The 20,384-nt window shown below is 31.9% G+C and overlaps 2 protein-coding genes across 2 annotated transcripts in view; both read right to left on the bottom strand.

Annotated features, from left to right (window-relative positions):
• Cdk5 (Cyclin-dependent kinase 5) overlaps nt 1-20,384 on the bottom strand; it is a 115,224-nt gene that overhangs the window by 11,195 nt on the left and 83,645 nt on the right. The gene's annotated exons all lie outside the window — the stretch shown is intronic.
• On the bottom strand, nt 1,177-18,143 carry LOC136410871 (RYamide neuropeptides-like). Its single transcript, XM_066393228.1, has 5 exons — nt 17,994-18,143; nt 5,144-5,240; nt 4,329-4,431; nt 4,005-4,121; nt 1,177-1,420 (listed from the first exon to the last, which is right to left on the bottom strand). Exons 2-5 carry the CDS (start codon nt 5,238-5,240, stop codon nt 1,393-1,395), a joined length of 345 nt encoding a protein of 114 aa, XP_066249325.1. The 5' UTR covers nt 17,994-18,143; the 3' UTR covers nt 1,177-1,392.

Consider the following 20,384-nt stretch of genomic DNA (forward strand, 5'->3'; position numbering starts at 1 on the left):
GGATCCTGCGTCTTAAATCATAACGCGCTTTGAACCGACACCACAAGTCGAAAGAAGCGATTGTGGTTGTAGCGCACAGCTGAATAAAGAATATAGCTATTTTTTTAACCGTCGTACGTGTTATGGATATTTCCGTAGGTGGTTGTGGAAAAAAACAAATTCCTTCGTTGTATTATCTGGCATTCATCAGCGCAATTCTTTCTGGATAGCTGCAAAAAATCTGCCATAAGACACATCGAAGATTAGTAAATTATAGTTTAAGTTAAGAACATCTTAGTAACGTAGTCCTAAGAAATGTGTAATTAATAATTTGTCTCTATAAAAATGATTTCCCATTAATAATTCCGCCTTAAAAAATATCCAATAAATTAAATTAACTTAATCCAATTTAGGATTGAACCCTTAAGTAGCACTACTCGTGTATGCTAGACATTATTGTTTCTTCATGAATATTCGATTATCCCCTATCAGAGCTAGACCAATGTCCTTAATACCTCCTAATTTAAATGCCATGATAAAAGTATTTACCATATCCTTGATAAATGAATTTTGTGTGGGGAGGATTAGGTGATCGTATCCGTTTCTACGTATCAACAAAATATTAGAAATTAAATAGTTGCAATCAGATCATTCCTAATAGGAATAATATTTTAAGGGATGATGGAATAAATTTATTCTTCAACCAATTTGACGTTCGAAATCAGATTCATATGCTACAATTAACAAACAAATTCATCGCCATATTTATAAGCCTTAACAGTCTCTTAGTACATCCTCATGTTGAAAAAAATTTCTACATTTTGAGATAACTGGTTAAAATGGAATTGGTAAAGTTCACATACATATATATAATATAATTAAAAAATCGATTAAATGGCGATGCTAAATTGTTTTTTTTCACCATATGAAAGACGAGGGAAAAATTTAGGTAATTATAAATTCTAAATTAATGACAATTTGGTCACGCCATTTACGTCATACTAAAAGTGCCCAAACATTAGAAATTTTTCTCCATTTCATTGATTTTGTAACTTTCATCGTTTTGGAAATAGGTTTCAAAAGTAGATAAAAATAATTTAGAATTTCTTGGAAATTAGACGATTTCTCTCCGAAATGGTATTTAAAATTCTTCTGTTTCATTCGTAAAAAATTGTAGGAAATAAATTTACTAAATAATGCCAGTGTTAAACGTTTAATTCATTTTTAAATAACGACATTTCACTCACATCCATTACAACGTATGTGTGGTTTAAAATCTACACAAATTGACATTTTAGTGTAATATTTGGTAAAAGTTATAGGAAGCAGACACTTCGAGGACCACTCCAGCCTTGCGTAGACCTCGATGTTTAAAACTGTTAAGATTAGAAAAAGAGCAAGTCACAACAGTTCTTAGATTCTACGTAGGTTTACAGTTGACCTGAAACAAAACTAAAGTTGAATCAGTTATTATTATTTTAAAAAAATTAACATATTAGATAAAATAGTACTATAAAGGTAATGATAAAATAATAAAATTGAAGGAAACACAGACGTAAGCTAGAGATCTACCTAGAAGAAATTTTGTGTAAAGCCAGGCAATAGCATTTTTTTAAAATTGAGTACGTTTTCAGAAAAAATAAATATAAATGTGAACCGAACTATTTCCCTCCTAATGCTTCATTACACTTAAATATTCCGGTTAGAAATGAACAAAATTGAGTAGATTTATGCCTAATTTTCTGATCAATCAATTATGAACCTATTAGACGTCAATTTTTAAGTTTGAAAGGTTATTCTAGAAAGAGGTTACAATGAGTAAAGCGTTAAGGGACTATTCTAAACGTGTATTTAATCCATAAGTTTATACGCATTAAAACTTGATATTTCAAAATTTTGCAAGCTTGAATAATCCTAAGGTCTAAAGAGATTTAAAGTTTATACAGGGCTTTCGTTTCAAAATGAACCACCCTAAATATCTTTTCATTCTGTGGAAAGTTTGATTTGAGAAAAAACACGTCCATTGAGATTTGGAGGGGGAAGTTTATAAGTATATAATAATACGTGTAATCCTATAGTAATCGCGTGGTACATTATTAGTCAATTAATCGTGATGCAATATTTGCTACATATGTAGTGAATAGGTATTTTGCCATGTATGTTCACAAATTTATACGAAAAAGTGCAGAGATAGATTGTGACCAATTAATTATATGTAACAATAGTACATAGTGTATTTAATAAGAAAAGTAACATATTCTCGGCCGACAATGTAAAATAATAGGCTAGGTGCGGCCGCGGCTATCAAGTATAGTATGTAGTAGTAATGTGTGCTCTAGAATATCTATGCCCACAAGACCAGTACGTATGCGTGTCTTGCTTTCTTATGTGTTTTTAATAATTCTGTGTTATAGTACTGTCGCATCTTTTCCATTCTATTTCAATTTCAGCTACTTGTTTTGAAATTGTCTATTTCGTATCCTGCTTGTATTCCCTGCGTCTTCTCATTACTTTCACTCTGTCTTCCACCAAAAAATCTATAGCTGGTATACAAGCTATTAGAAGCGCTAATTCTATAGTGACCATTTTATATGTTAAATGATTGCCAAGCATCTATTTACAATATTGAGATTTTTTATATGCCACGAGCAATACGTCATTCTTTATATCACCGCAACACTATCATAAAAGACAATCCAAAGTAAAGGGCTTTATACGAAGCCCTTAATGTTTCACATCTCATTTTTTCCTCTCGCCTGCGAAAATAGTTGTGACATAACAGTTTTGTCAGTCAATCCCACTATTTAATTCGTAAATAACTTTCACATATAGGGCTGTGAGTTGAATTGCAAGATATCGTAAATCATTTTTTGCAGAGAAACTATACCTCTAGCGAAAATTTTACAGGAGACAAAAAAGTTTCAAAATAAAGTTAGCTAGTGGGAAAGAAAAAAATTGAAGTCGTTCATACAAGAGATGACAAAATACAAACTTTTATTTACGAATTATATGTAGTTTTTTATATTTTCGCGCATTAAAAAAAGATCCCGTTCACGTCAAAATACGCCAACTTATGTAGTAATTCTTAATTTCAAAATTATTGAAAATCAATAAAAGCGTTTAGCGATTATTTAAAAAAAAACGATATTAATTTGAGAACTTTGGCACCCTGTAACGGCAAAACGAAGCAACATTGGATGTAGATAAGTTTGTCTAAAACGCCTTATTTTTGGTTAAGAAATTATGGGTCAAGCGTTGTAGTCATTTTAAGGACACCTTCTATATTGTAATAGGTTGATGAGGGACACGAGTTGAGCTATATACATACAGGGCGGTCCACTTTTTTGTAGCAGCATTTTAACAGTCGAAAGAAAAATTTATTTTAAAAAGCAAATTTCATATCAACACAGACTCATAAACGCTTCGTTTTAAAGATACTTGGCGTTAAAAACTTAAAAATTCGATTATTTTTTATAATACTCCAACCTCTGGAGATATTTAAATTAAATTTGGTGAACAGCATCACATTGTATATATATCTGAAATTAATTGAAGTTGGGGATTTATAACAAAGTGCTAAAGGCAAAAGTTTTTCATTATTTAGTTGAGGATTTGTTAGTATTTTAATCTGAGCTATCCTGAAAGATCCATAATAGGTGGTAAAGGGAATTTTCGTATATTTATTGCGACTGCAATTGAAGCCTTTGATGCAAAAAGGTGTTAACTCATTTTTTTTTAGTTTTGTGAAAAATTGATTTGAGTTTCAATAATTGGAACTTTGTACTGAAATCCGTTTTAGTTGATTAGGGGAAATGGGTGCCATTTGTCGCTTTTAAAGTTTACTAACAGATGAAGAAGGTGAGTTAACACCTCTTTGCACCAAAGGCTTCACTTGATAGAATTACCAGTCCCATAAACAAAAAGTACTAAAGACAAAACTTACGTTTTTTAATGATTGTGACTAAAAACTTACTTTTATAGCTACTCAGTTGTTTATTTCTATGTCTACTCAACGATCCACATACCTGGATATATTGCATCTGTAAAGATTAGCAACTCCTGTATATTTGCAAGGAAGAGGGTTTTCTTCAAGAGAGTTAATATTGACCATCTGTGTTGTTGGTCTTGATCTCTTCCCATATCTGCAGTCAGATAAATGTTTTCCTATTATATTGAAATTGATCTGTCTTGAAAAATTATACTATTGATGAAATGTTTCTTTTTTCTTGAATGATGAAACGTTTGATTCTGAAGCCCAAATAACTAAGAAATGACAACATACCGACCATTTAATTAAGTTATTTGTATGTTCTATGTATAAGTGGATACTAAAATAGAAGTGCCCTTACCTTGGTCCAAGATAAAAGACATCTGCACGAGGATAGACGTTTATTTTTGGATCTTTCTTGCTGGATCTCCCATATCTAACCATTTGCTGGAAAGCATGTGAACCTGAAAGAATAAAAATACCAATTAAAAAAATCGAATAACATTAACACGCTACTAACGTCATTAACACCATATACGAGATCGATCTCGTCGTGTATAGTGTTTTCGCACACCGTGATTGCATTGGGAGTTTGAGTTTAGATCTCCATACTAATTATTCTCTTATGTTTCTGAATTACATATGATGGACTTTGCCTTTCAAATATCACAATTCTAAGTGAACCGCAGATAGAAATTTTCTGGAAGGTATTCCAAACCTTGTTACTGCTGTTATAGCTTGTTGCTATTAGAACATGATTTCCCAGAGGACTCCATGAAAATTGAAAACTTGTTTTTGAAATTTCAATTTAAGTCACATTTCAATAAATCAATTAGTTTTACCCATTTTCTTACTTCGCTTCAGATATTCGTGTAAATGCAAATTTATTGTTCTGTGATGATGTATGTTGTAGGTGTGTATTAATACGGCATCTTGACATTCAAAGCCTGCATAAAAAGGTTTGCTAATAGAGAAACTTTAGTGTAACTCTTTTTGTAGTTTTTATAATCCCTACTTATACAAAAAAATTGCTTGAAGCCTTGTTTATGTAAGTGGGTTGGTTCGGGGCCTTCGTTTAATTATTAATTTTAAATAAAAAAAATAATTTATCAAGGAAAAAATGTAACAATTATTCACAGGCAAAAATATTTATGAGGTTTGTTAGCAAGTACTAACCTGGCATCCTCTTATTCGTTTCCTTATCAGCAACCACAAATGAAACTACGGCGGAAGCCAGGTATATGAATATCACTATAACTTTCCGGACATGCATCTGAAAGAAAAAAACACTTATGTAAATAGTTTCAGATTATTACCCATTGGTAGTTCCTAATCAATTCATCTTTTTATATACAGGGTGCAATATTTAATTGGAATAGTTTATTGTATACTAGAACAGACAATCCTTTGCTTAAGGAATCAAAACTTCCGGGTTCCCTTATTTTCAATTTAACATTATTTTTTAACCTTTTTAAAAGGTTGAAACCTTATATATTGGTATTATTAAATATTTTTAAACATTGTCTAATTAGATTTCAAAAAAGCGTTTTTTTTTAATATAAAAATAATATTTTTTTATTGATCAGAGGGATGTCAGTTTTTAGGTAGTGAAGACGGAAAAGGGTTAAAAATTGTTTCTGCGTGAACCCCGCATTATTACCAATACATCTTTTTCACTACCAAGTTCATTCATCACCACGAATAAAATCCATTAAAAACTTCTTAGTCCTCATCTTCTGCAAAAAAGAAATAGGTAGTGCAACCTGAGAAAGTCAGGATCTAGGTAACGGTAGTACTGTATCTAATAAGTATTGTAAATAATTCGGTTAGATCGATGAAAGTTGGCTATCCACTGTACGAAACAACTATAGTTTCAGATATTTTCCTCCTCGGAAATCGCAATCAGTATACTCAATATAAGATAAATTTATACCAGAGTTTAATGATATAGGAAGATTTAATGACGTGCAAATGCATGATTCGTATGTATTTTAGTTATCAACCAGATTTGCCAGCATGGTAAATTAATTAATAAGTTGATTTATTGATTGTCTTCTGGAACTGTTGGTGGGACAAAAACTTTCTGTTTATTTAGAATAATACTTGTACTGGCACATACATATACAATACAATTGAATCTTCTAAATTCGTATTCACGGTTAGATTGTTGAACGTAAAATTATCATTAATGATTTTAACAATATATAATTAATCACTCATCACAATCACAATTGAATAATAATATCAATCACTCGTCTATGAAATATGTATTACTTTCGACAGCTGTAGTTTTTCTGTTGTCTGATTAGATTAGTTCCTTTTAAGTTATATTTCTTCTGCCCCTCTGTTGTTATCGCACTGCTGAAAGATTACGTTTCATAGGATTCTACTGTATGGAATGATATATTGTTATTGATGGATATATAGGGCGGGATGGAATCATCCTCCTTTGCATTATGGAAAGTCCGACATCGTTTGTTTTGAAGTTTCCGCTGTGATTCCATGGTGTGGTATTCTGCATGGACATTATCATCAGTTACTAACGGCAACTTCATTATTAATAACTTTAACTTCAGATTGTGTCAATCTGTGTGTCTTTGATATCACTCTTTTTTGGATATTTTCCAGAATTATGACTCTAAAATAAAAACGTATTTTGATGCAGGACACTTTGGTGTAATGTTCTTTATTATGTTCCCTTTTTCGTGCTGTATCTAATAAGCTATCACAATAGCCACATACACATCTTACATCAATATTTGCGTTTCTTTGAAGAATTGGATTTGTAATTGTAGCATTTATTCTAGTTGAACGTTTCACTTTGTATATCGTCTAGCACGTATATTAAATTCTGATTTATCGTTTAAAATCTCCGATGTTATATTAAGTTGTTTGCTTTAGATGTTTAACCAATGAAATAATATTAAAAAACTTCTTACAATATCTACATAAAACATAAATGACTTACGGCTTTCCAAGGTGCTGTTAAATTATTAATAGTATTGTATAAATGACTTTTTTTTGGACTAAAATTACTTTCCAAGTACTTTTATAAAATTGTCGAACTTTTAGCAAACTTCGTATTATGAAATTGTGCTGCAATTATTTTTTAAAAATGGTTTTCGCTGAGAGCAAGCTTTGTTTCGTTGAGATACAAATTCACTTATGAATTCCCAATTAAGAAAAAAACATATTATCTCATAACCGAGAGTTTATATCCGGTAGGAAATTATGTAACAATTATATGCTTTTAACAAAATTATCTATGCCATTTAATATTTTTCAGCATGACGATGCAGAATATATGGAAATTCTTATTTAGAGTTTTTTCTCAATTTCAATATCAGACTCATAAACTCTATTTTTTTATTATTCCTTGCAAATATTTTAAAACTTTTTCGGAATTCTAATGTTTCTAGCTAAGTTAGTCGATTAAATCTTCAGTATTACTTTCAAAACAGATAAAATAAATGGAATCGTTATACACTCAAAGGATGAGAAATTCAATATGTGACAGCCGAGTTACTCTTTTCTATATACCCAGACGTTTAAAGTTTAAACTACTTCTGATTTATTCTTCGCGGCAATATTTTGTTTTATATTCAAGTCATCAACAAATCTAACAAAGTAAACTTCACGTGCAATACCAATTATGAATTAGAAATAAAAAAATACACACTTGATCGTATTTATGTGTACGTAGCAATTTTTAAGCAGCAGTTTCTGTCCAGTGTTTGTGCCAAAATTTTTACAACAGAAATACGCTAGGGATATTATGCTGTAACAATATTGAGGAATTTCTGAGGTAGAATTTTGTTCGCACAAAGAGTTTGAAGCTTTAGACCTGTTTTCTTTGTAGGTAATTGCATTGCTAATAAACAACAAAGCTAAATTCTTGACAGGATGGTATAGCATGAACTCAATTAAGTTTTCTACATGCCGAACGTTTAATTGTTATTATTTCGCAGAAAACTTCATCCCAGAAAAACTTCAGCTTCTCGAGAAATTAATGTCGTTTTATTAACAGTTGAGGTACTAGTAGTTAAAAGTGATTAAAGAGCACAATTTTCCCAAGAGAAACGAGGGTAAAATTAATTTTTGTTTTTTAGTAAAATTTAATATTTATTAAAGGGAATCTTAGAGGTATATGGCATCTTGAAAACATAATACAACTTGCTGTTTTGCTAACTGAAAAAATTATATAAATTAAAATAATAATAAATAAATGGTCATAGAATTCTGATATTGACCTCATGTTTAAACTTTAAAAGGTTATATTGTAATAATTGGAAGTTATATTTTTTCCTACATAGATATTAAAAAAATATATTACCTCAATAATTAACTCGATATTTGTTACTTCATGTTTTTTAAAGCCTCTGATCTTATCTTTTCCTTGACAAAAATGTTTGGATTTTAGTAAACGCAAGTTAGTTTTGTAGATTTTAATTTAGTAGTAAAAATTCTTGGAACTTTTTGGAAATATTTCGAAATCATCTTTGCATGCGTGCATCCCCAAAATTTCAGATCAATTCGTTTTTTTTTAAGATTGGTCTAAATAAAACTCTTAGTTATTATAATTCTATGCCTCTGAGGTTTTAATAGAGACTTTTGTCTGAGTACTTTTGAGTTTATGTAGTTTTAAGGAGATTTCAAATTGGTCATTTCAGAAAAATTCATCATCATTCATCCCAAACTCTTCAGACCAATTCAATTTTAAATCTGGGCTAAATAAAAATCTCTTAGCATTGGTAAATAAATGTTCTCTAAGACTCTGTTTTTTTTTTTTTTATTAAAGAAAAATTACAAGAATTTTGAAGGCATTCATTAAGATTTGAAGAAACGAGCTCTAGGAAACTTAACTGTTCTTTTTTTATTCTCTCTTGGCCTAGTGAATCCTTACATCAAGTGTTACAAATGGAAATATAGAATTTATTTGAACTAAGAAATGCATATAGAACTACTTCGAATGATCGAGTGAAACCTTGCTGTGTTAGGTGGCCGTCAAAAGCCAAAAAGGGATGATTTCCATCGCATAGGGTAATATCCATATAAATGCAAATACGATGTTTCAATAAAACTAGAGACCCTAAGGCACACACATACGTATTTACCGATCAAACTGAGCTGTAGTCAGAATCAATGGAAATTGACTTTGAAATTGCAAATATAATATCACATTTCTATAAAAATACAAAAATATATATTAAAAAAGATACGAATGTCAGTTTATTCGGACAATTAGTTTTTTCCATTCTTTCGGTGACACATTTATTTGTGTGTTTCGAATCCAAATTTGAATAGTAAAGCGAACAATATTGAAAGATCATCACACAACCTTACAATTTAGCTACAATTCAACGTCGGTCCACCAAAACTTAGTAAATCTTAATGCTTTCCACAGACGAATTCCTTGTTTGACTACAGAAGAAATAACTCTTTGATTCGATGGAGAAACGCTAAGGGCAATAACGAAGAGGTTTAGGACAACTCGAAGCTAAAATAACAAGGAAACTAAATGTTGTCTTACCCAAGACAGGGACTTAACTACAATAACTATAATGGTAATACTCTTAAGGTTCTATATATAGACATGGTAAAACATAAATCTATGAATTAGACAACAGCTTCAAATACAACATGGAAATGAAACGGGATATTTCAACGTGTTGATGATTTTGCGGAAACAAATGCTGAAATTTGCCATTTTATGCGTCCAATAACCAGGTAATAACCATAACATAACTGAAATTTGTAGTTGATCCGTTCGGGTAAAACGCTATTTGATCTACACATCAAGGGACTATCGACAAATTCGATTATACCGGATGCATATATTATTTATTCATCAGTAATGAGATTGTATTACCTAATGGTATAGTTCGCTGGATAATGATTTTTGTGTCTGTAGTCACTTGGGATCGATTTTAGTTAAGCTAAGGGCGTTATTTACTGTTTAGTATCTACAGATGAGATGAAGCTCTGATTAGCAACTCATTATTAATGTAAATAGCGAAATATACGCGGTCATACAACATAAGCAAACCATTATTTTACATCATCGTGGAGCATATTACTACATCTATGGCTAGGGTGTTTTCTAAACATATCACGGAATATTAAGGGGATCTTTTTTTGGGAAGAAAGTTCTTATAAAATATGTCTGGAATTGCTTTATTTCCAATATAAAAGATTTTGAAGTTTAGAAAAAAATCGATTATTAATTATATATATTTTATTTTTTATTTTTTTATTTAAATTTTCGCCGTTTAATAATAATGTTATGGTAGGTTTTCGCATATCAGAATTTATTCCAAAATTTCAGAGATTTATCCGATTTTACCATAAAACTACTTATATAATTAACATATTTGGTATTTTTTCGGTTATTTACCCGGTTGTAAACCCGTTAAATTTAGTAAAAATATTTAAAAATCGTAGTCATAAAGTAATTTATAGATATTTCCATTTTTGACGCGTTGATTGAAATCAAATATTAGATTTGAAATGTACCCACTGAATATTGTCTGAAAGAATGAAAGGAAGTAGAGATCTATGGAACTTCTAAATTACAAAAAGCATTGAAAATGCACAAAACATGCTACCCCCAATGAATCTTGACAGAACGACAATTCCGAACCTCTTTTTCAAGCACTGTTATTGATTTCTATATATATATATACAGGGTGTCCCAGATAAGGATGAACAGCATGGGGATCTTGGAAACGGTAATAGATACAAAATGGTTTAAATTGGGAAAAAGTTGGGCAATTTAAAGCAAATTAATAATCTGTTTTTATATCGACGAAATTCCGAATGGTTACGAAGATATCCGGAAAAAAACGAATTTGGCGGTTTTCGTTTTTTGCAAATAACTCTTATACGGTTATAGTTAGAGGAATAAAAGTTTTACATTATTAAAGCACTTTTTTGAGAACTGTTTAGCAGTGTTGCCAGTTTTCTTGTTACATCCTTACTTTCGGAGAAAAATGAGTAAACTTTTGATTTTCATATGGGCGTGATATCAATTATTTATATTTTCAAAATCGTCATAAAATTCCCTTTTCAGCCATGCATTACATTTAATATTTTTCTCAGAAACTCTATGAGTTATAGCCATTAAAGCATTTTTTGATAAGTAGGCCATGATTTTGACTTATAGTAATGGTGCACATTAAATAAATGAATGCTGTGGAAACGTCAACATTTGATTCGATCCAAGTTTAGCCGCATTGTTGTTATTAAATACATAATTTGAAACAATTATTTTTTTAATTTTAGGGTGATACCAGTAATATATTTATACTTTTAAATAATGTTGACGTTTCCACAGCATTCATTTATTTAATGTGCACCATTACTATAAGTCAAAATCATGGCCTACTTATCAAAAAATGCTTTAATGGCTATAACTCATAGAGTTTCTGAGAAAAATATTAAATGTAATGCATGGCTGAAAAGGGAATTTTATGACGATTTTGAAAATATAAATAATTGATATCACGCCCATATGAAAATCAAAAGTTTACTCATTTTTCTCCGAAAGTAAGGATGTAACAAGAAAACTGGCAACACTGCTAAACAGTTCTCAAAAAAGTGCTTTAATAATGTAAAACTTTTATTCCTCTAACTATAACCGTATAAGAGTTATTTGCAAAAAACGAAAACCGCCAAATTCGTTTTTTTCCGGATATCTTCGTAACCATTCGGAATTTCGTCGATATAAAAACAGATTATTAATTTGCTTTAAATTGCCTAACTTTTTCCCAATTTAAACCATTTTGTATCTATTACCGTTTCCGAGATCCCCATGCTGTTCATCCTTATCTGGGACACCCTGTATATATATTATCAAAAAGCAGAGGCACAGGGAACAGCTTCAGTTAGTTTGAAATCTAAGGAAATTCGAACTTAGAACAATTTTTTTTAATGGTTCAAGACTTGGTACGCCCAAACAGAAATTAATATAAACATTAATAATCAATATATGCATCAAAATTTGATATGCCAAAAAATGGTCAAGAGTTATGTTATTTAAAAAAATTTACATATTTTGACAGATTTTAGCAAGTCTTGTAAGTTATAAAGTGAACCTCTCCCCAGTGGATGGCAATGTGAGCACATCGTTATTACTACATATTAGAAATTACTGTATAAAATTACCCTTTGTAGTTCATCAAGAATTTCGATCTACGACACCTGAAGCATATTTTGCTTTAAGCAAATTGTGGATTAATGATGGTTGCTGTTATTTGAGCAATCGACTAACGGGTCAAATATAACGCTTTATGCATTATCCAAGAATCACTTAACTGATTACTAACATTATTACACACACACGACCATTAGAAACTGCCAATTATAATTTTGCTCTACCGTAAATGAAATTGGTATCTTCATCCCGTTCTCTGTAATGGATATTTTTAAATCGGAGTAATTACACAAATTGATGTGTTCCAGTCTAAAATTTACTTTTACTATTTAAAATTCTACGAAAGATCTTTTAATTTTTGAGTATAAAATTCTTCTAAATATCTTTTGATTTACTAAACGTGTAGTACACAAGGCTAAAATTTTCTCCTACTTATTTCATCGTAATTTACACCAAGAATACCGTTTTACGAGTAGCCCCATAAGCCCCATAAAAATCAACTGTGCATTGAAAGCACTGGAGTGAAACATCATTACAAAAATTAGGTTTTTTGGGGTGGAGTAAATACAAACATACAAGAAGTAGTTGCATTTCTTCCTAGTGGTGTGCCAGAACAACTCAAGAGTCGGTAATATAATGTGAAATTGTGTATTTAGTACCTAATTTGCTTTGGTAAGTCGGAGTGGCGAGTGGATTAAGATTACTGTTGATAACAAAGATCGAGCTTACTGAGAGTGAATGGAATATCAACTGATAGAGAAAGGAGGCGAATATCGGTAACATTCTCAATCTCCAGTTTGTAAAGATAAAAGCGCAAACTTGAAAAAGTGGATGTTGCTACAGTTTTAGAATAAGTCTCATTATGTAATGTCAACGTGATATACTCGTACATAACCATGTCTATATAATATTTCCATGCCCAAACAGGAAGGGTGATTCAATTTTATTAATGTGTAATATAGTCCATAATATATCAGGTTCCATAATTTTTAAAAAGGACAGCAATATAGCAATATTCATGAGTGAGGGAAATATTTTTGCCTGAAAAGATTAATTATTGAGTTTTGCATTTTATAAAGTTTTAGAAATAGTGTTTACTTAAAAGAGTTCCTCTCCGGAAAAGGGCATTTATTTTACATGCGGAATTGAAGCCACCACTCTAAGGTAACTCTTAAACTCAGTTTGTTGAGAAGAATTGCAATGAGGGGGAGAGGGGGTTATTTTTGTTCAGGTCACTTCGAGTTTCGTCCATATTGCTTAGAATTTTGGTTAAGATTAGTGTAAAGTATTTCAAAATAACAATTTTTTTGTCAGGTTAGTTCAGGACCACTTTGCTGCGCCACTCAGTCGTTTGTATTAGTGCCGCTTTCGACGAGAAGGGGATAGGATTCTCTCCTTCGTAAAGATAACAGGCTGTTTTGCGGAGGCGAAGAGGGCTTACATGGAGTGAAAAGTATTAGATTGTGGGGAGAAGTGCCCCCAAAGCCCCTTTTTGGGCTCATTTGATAAGTGAGCCATTTAAAAAAATTATTTTGCCAAATCGTGTTTTCGTGATTGAATATTATTACAAAAGTAAAAAAAAAAACTACAACATGCCATTAAAATTGTTGTTCTCGCTTGTGTTTGCGGTCCCGTCAACGTTCGTTATTTTAAATACGGACCTGAATTTTTTATTCGCAGATTTCAATCAGGCTTTAGCAAAACTGATACGCGACATGTAACCTGAACCTGCGACATTTCGAGTTTTTGTGATAAATAATTATTAAATTAAACATTTCAAAATTCCAAAATAGTACTTTATTTTAAAGTACTTTTGCACGTTTTTCGTAAATCGTAAAATAGGTGCTACAATTTTTTTATCGTTTATCACTGAAGAGAATCTTAAATAGTGAGTTATGCATTTTTCAATTGATAGTTCAATGAGTTGTCGGTGAGCATTTGTACCAATTTTACGTATCTTTACCAAGCGTGTTCTTTCCCTAGATAACGATCTCGCTTTTAAATAAGCCTCTTCAGAACTCATCCAGTAATGGATATTTTTGATTGGGCTGGTGAATCCATTGATGATGCAATTAATCCTTTTTTTGAAGTTATATTTTCTGCTTAGCCTCATAAGTGATTTGAGGTCACACTTTGATCTCAATGAAGAAACGTTTCTTCTTCATTTTCTAGATGGCAAAACTGCTTGCCAAAAAGAAATTATATCAACCCATCGGCACTGCTCAAGTTATTAGTTTAACGTGTTTAGCAAGATTTAAACCGTCCATGTCTTTTCTTAAGGCTATGAGACTTTAACTATATATTCTTGTTGGGGTCAGCACAATTTATTTCGGCTGAAATTTCACTCAGTTCAGGTTTCATAAAATAGAAAATTGACAAATTTTAGCAACACCAGACTAAATTATTTCAAATTTTAAGGGTGGATAGTGACATAACTAATTAACGCTTACCCACGTTATTTAGATTCATTCCACAAAAGATATACAAACACAAATATGCTAATCTGCACGTACTTGAATTACGTTTTCTCCCCAAAGCGTACCTAGGCAAAAGCAAAATAAATTCTGTTATGCACTTAAGAATTTAATTTGTGTTTATAACGGGGACCCCTTTAACCGAGAGCTGTACTGAGGGGTCTAATTAACGTATGGATATGGTGTGTAAACGCAGTCGAATTGGAATATGTTGGTTAACTCATTTGCAAATCGTAGAATACGGAGCGGGTAAGTAATAAAGATGGGGGGCTCTGATATTAAAGCGGGCAGGTGAAAGCACAATTCACAATTTAGATGTCAAAATTTGCTCTGAGGCAAGAGTCGTATATGCCAGGCTTCTGGAAAATGTTCAATTTAGTAGAATTTGTGGTTAAGTAAATCGAAACTGTGTTACCGTTACAGGTAGCAATTTATTAGATAGGCATTTAATATCTGTTTAACAGTTAAGCATTTTCGTTGTCTATGAACCCTTGAGATTCATTAGATATAAATCCCCAATGCTAAGCATTACCATAACATGTAATTTAAAGCTGACTGGCAGAAACATTTTATTTCTCGTAAAATTTGCGGATTCTCAAATAAGAAATCCAAATAGAAAGACGTTTTGCAAATTAGAGTTTTTTAAATTTTGTTTGGAAATAACGCCTCAAATACAAGTAGGAGTTATTGGAGCGGTAGGATTGCACATTATTCTCAGTTAAAACCTACTGACTCAAACGATAACCTTTTTTAATGATTTTTCAGTAATCCTAGTCTCCAGAATCTACGAAAAAATTATTAGTAAAATGAAAAATAATGAAACTAAAGTCTATGGAGTGTGGATATGTAAAGTATGTAAGACATTCTGAAAATTTTTCGTCTCAAGCGCTGAGAAATGGCAGTTTTTTACCATGAGTCATGTCCATTCACAGACTGTAATTTCTCCTTGCGACCACAAAAAGGATGTTGCCATTCCTAGATAAATAGAGTAAACATTCTTCAGAGCAAGTTTGGTTTTCGATTAGGTAAGAGTACCTCGGACGTAATACTCCACTTGCTTAGTGAGCTTTTTGGGACCTAAATCAGAACAAAGTTGCTACTGCCTGTTCTGTGACATGAGTAAGGCCTTGATTGCATTTGCCACTGAGCGCTCCTGGTTAAGCTGGAACACTGTGGCATACGAAACGCTATCCTCGCTTTCTTTCGATAATATTATAGATCAAGGGGAGATTCCAGAGAGTTAAGTTCAGGCTTCTGAGGAGGTCTTGCTAAATGCTGCGATTTACCAGGATTCAATAGTGGGGTCAGTGAGCAGTGCAATTGATGTGGATTATTGCACTTACTTCGGTCTTGACTTTGATAGGTCGCAGCGACTTACAGACACGTTAGAGGTCCGTAGATGTGATTTTTTTTGTGCGGTTTTCGAGATTCAGAAGCGCGCAATCAGGGCCATGTATGATTGAGAACTGGAAATTCTTTGCCGCGACTTCTTCCTCTCTAAGACATTATTCGTTTTACTTGCTATATTTATGCCGAAGTCAGCGTGTCTAATACACAAAAATCACCATAATTGTTTAATACTCACAAGAGTTTTGACACTGACACGTGATATTTTAATTTGCAGACGGTAATCGCACAAGTGTGCCAAAGTGCTTCTGCAGCGCGTAAATGAGTGAAATAAAGTCAGTTTACTGTACGCTCATAACATAAATATTCAGTAGTCCGTCTGTCAGTATTATTTTGCGAGATGCGTCTGTTTTTTCCTTATTTCGACACAGGCTAAGGTTTTTCCTAATTGATAGGGCATACTATTCTATTGAACAATATATTCTATTGAATTTCATATTATTTTTGAGAGCTATAATGAATATTGTGAAACTTTAACTGAGCGGAATGAGTTCTATCAAATATTATGGCCACTGTAATTCGGGTGTATATATCTTTTTCCCTCAACGCAATCCCGTAGGAAATAATACGTAAGCGGAAGTTATTATCAGCTCCACGATATTTCTCATTTACATAAGAATAATTATTGAGAAGGTCGCAATTTTGAAGCCACGAGAATGTGGATATTAAGATGCGAAAATGTTTCAATTTCTCAAGTGAAAAGTGATATTTAGCTTCCAAGGGTTTCCTCTTGTGTTACTTGTCTACACGTCTCACCTTAATTGTTTCGAAAATTTTATATCATGATGAATATGGATTTACTAAAACGAAGAAGAAGCTTAATGTGGGATGTAATATGATATTGCTTATGCATCTCATCTTCTCTCGTAACATTCGTATTTCAATACTCCATTCTAGGATTTTATAATGTCCTCCGTAGCAAACTTAATTATGTATTATTCCGTTCTTAGTTGCAGGCCTCATGGATATTTCAAAGTTTCTAGCAATTTAATGTAAAGATAACACACATTTTTGCAATAAAAAAGTTATTCCTGAATTGACTATACTTTCTGGATTTTAAAAGTTTATAAAATAGGCAAAAAAAGTATATGGAACATACAAAAGAATATGAGCATCACCCCAATATATAATTTAAAAAAAAAAACATCTTGTGATGGGCACCAGGGAATAACTTTCGCAAGTTGCATAAAGTTGAATATGTGTTAAATAATAAATTTCTTTCTGTTGGATGGTATGTTCAATTTTGTTGCTATGTTAATTATTTTCCTTTAAGGAAATATTTTTACATTACTGAGAAAGAAATTTTCAAAAATTGTTTTAATAGGGTGCTTTGAATGAGGCGAAGAAATAGAATTTACAATTTAAACCAACTTCAGTAAAATATCTACTATATTATTTCCTAACTAATAACAGGCTGAAAATAAATTTTTAAAAATAGAAGAAGAATTGTAAACCCTGACGGAAATTTTTGCCAACAAATTTTATCGTCATTAATTTTTGGATCAGAAAAATACACTCGCGCCTTTCTTATTCCTAAATTTTATTCGTTCATATTGCCCTAAAATTAATTGATAATTATCAATGCACTTGCCGCGTTACATATGTATAATGACATTTCCGTCGATGACGATTTCCATATGTACGTGATTCTTAATTATTTTTGAAGCACAAGTCGATTAAAAACGTATCTTATTAAGACGAAAAAAATGATATCCAAAAAAAGATGTTCAATTTATATGTGGCATTACACATATTTTTTTTAAATTTTGGTTTAATGTGATTCGTGTTTTTCTATTTAATAAAATCACAGCTAGATACCTCAATTTTCAAAATAATTTTTAGTCGTTAAAACGCCTTTAAGAGAGGACACCTATAGCGAACTCAAAAAATGTGAAGAAAAAAATTAGTAATATGTACTTCCTACTTCTTAACATCGTTCTTACTGACTTAAATAAGATATCATTTTATTACTATTAGAAATTAAAAATCCTACCTGTACAAAGTGCTAATTCTATCTTGACTGTTAGTCCTGAAGCTGGAAAGTCGACACTTTCGACTGGATCGTCGCCTCACCACCACTGGTGCTTTCTTGTAAAGAAACTAACAATAAAGACCGCCGTGACGGCCCTATAGTGTTTTATATCAACAGTGTTGGCGCATCACGTGCCAGAATCGGCCAAGAGTTGTGGGAGGCTGTAGGCCGCATACGTTTTCATTGGTGCTCTTTGATGGTTGATTTCCAAATTGGGCCAACTGTTGTTAAGGACTCACATCACTTCGATTACGTCACGGATTAGTTCTGTTTTTGAAATTGTAGTGAATTTTTTTTTTTTTTTTAATTGTGATTTATAGGTTTCCATTTTTCGTTAAAGTGGAAACTGACAGGCGTGCAGTGGAAAGAAAAAGTTACATTATAAATTTTAAAAGTTGTTTTAGAAGTTTTTTTCTATTTTTCCAAATGTATTAACATTCCACTCCGACTAATATGCAAATAGGTGATCGTGCGAATATAAAGTTGAAATTTCCTACGCAGACTACTCTTTAGATTAATTTGCACACCACTGTTTAAATTTTTGTTAAAATTAATTTGGTGGTACTTTTCATGGGTTGAAATCCTATTTATCACCTCTAAACCTGCATACGTAGTTCAGATTAGTAAATTTCCATACATTAGTTTTTAGGAGTCAAAATCGCAATGAATATCCCTTAAAATACGGCCAAATACAAAAAACTTTCTCACTTTTAATAAACAATTGAACAGATTTAATTTTGCCATTGAAAATGCTTCGCCACTGACTTTAGAGAATTTGAAACCCCGAAGACTCTTCTTATATCCTGGGTTTTACCGTCCGTTTCAAAACATTCCTACCGAACGTGGTTTAAAATCACTCCATAAAATCACACAAAAAACATTCTACTATTAAAGGATTTATGAAATTTCCCTAAGAAAAGCGTCCTCACTAACTTTAAAGCTACATGCTTGAAACCCTGAATTCTTCTTCCAATCTTGTTATTTGGGAGTGGGAACTTCTAGAACTCAGGAACGTGTCGAATAGGGTTTTAAAAACATCCAGTAAAATAACAAAGAGAACATCATACTTTAACAGAATTTCATAAGGAGGACAATAATACTCAACCGGAGGAAATATTGGTGCCGTTATAATTACACATAAAGATAGAGCGCCCACTGAAACAATTTCAGTTCCCGAAACATCCTCAGGCACTTCGTGCAGGATAGTGAGACTGAGTTTGACGGTAAAGGGTTGCACCATCCAAAATTTAAAAATGAGTCGAAAATTCCATGAAAAAAGCTAGATACTTGAACAGCTTACTATTAAAAGATGTGTTTAATGTTCATCGAAGAAAGTAGATAAAAGACTAAAGATAAGAAGGGATCTACAGACATTTCGATCCTGGTTTCGCTCAAGTCATTAATTTTCCTTAGCTACATGGAGGACCTTCGAAATGTCCATCTTGAGCAAGTCGTTTTTCGTGGAACAACTGATTTTGTTTGTTTAATTTTTTTTGTGGAAAATGTATCTAAAAAATATATAGAAGAATACAATCCTGTAACATTTCGAAACTGTGTTTCAGTTGTAAATTCATTGTTATAACAAATAATTGTTTTTTTTATATAATATAACACATCAGCAATTTCGATACATCAGCCTCCCAATATTACTTCATCTCGAATATCAATATTGATGTCACTATATTGTCGTTGCAAAATCCAATGAAAAAACTGCGAGAGGCACAAACATTGTTTCAAATTTCAATCACGAGGCCAGATTTTTCTCGCAACAGGTGTTAATTTAATGGTGGGCGATAATTAACATGTTTTCGATGAAATGATAAGAGGGGCCGCCGTTTTGCTTCATTGCAATTATTGTTAACACAGCTAATCGTTAGTTTTCCGATGTAGAGATACCCAACAATTGTGATAAAATAACAAGCGGGGCTTTCCGTTAATGATTTCGCCAATTTAGACGACTCAAGCCTACGATTTATCCAGTTTTTTGTGCTGTTTTGGTGTTGGACCCATGCATCACTGAGTCGAGTACAAATGATTTAGACTGAATTCCGCTTCTTAAATAGCAAAATTTAGTTCAGGCGCTTTTCAGAAGTTCTTAGATTTTTCAGTTGACTGAATGGAGAGCTTATTAAAATCATGAATGGCTGAATTAATCAATAATAAATCTAATCAAATCGCCAAAGCCGAATATCGAAGGTTAATTTTGATCATTCATAACATGTTAGGGGATTAGAGGAATTCCATCCTTATTCAGAATAGTTCTAATAACCGATAAGGTTATGACTACAGTCATGTCTTTAATGTTAAAGGAATGTTGCATGTTAGGTTTTTAATTCAAGTGGTTCAAATAAA

This window comes from Euwallacea similis, chromosome 9 (assembly GCF_039881205.1).
Source record: "Euwallacea similis isolate ESF13 chromosome 9, ESF131.1, whole genome shotgun sequence".
In the NCBI taxonomy this organism is placed as follows: Eukaryota; Metazoa; Arthropoda; class Insecta; order Coleoptera; family Curculionidae; genus Euwallacea; species Euwallacea similis.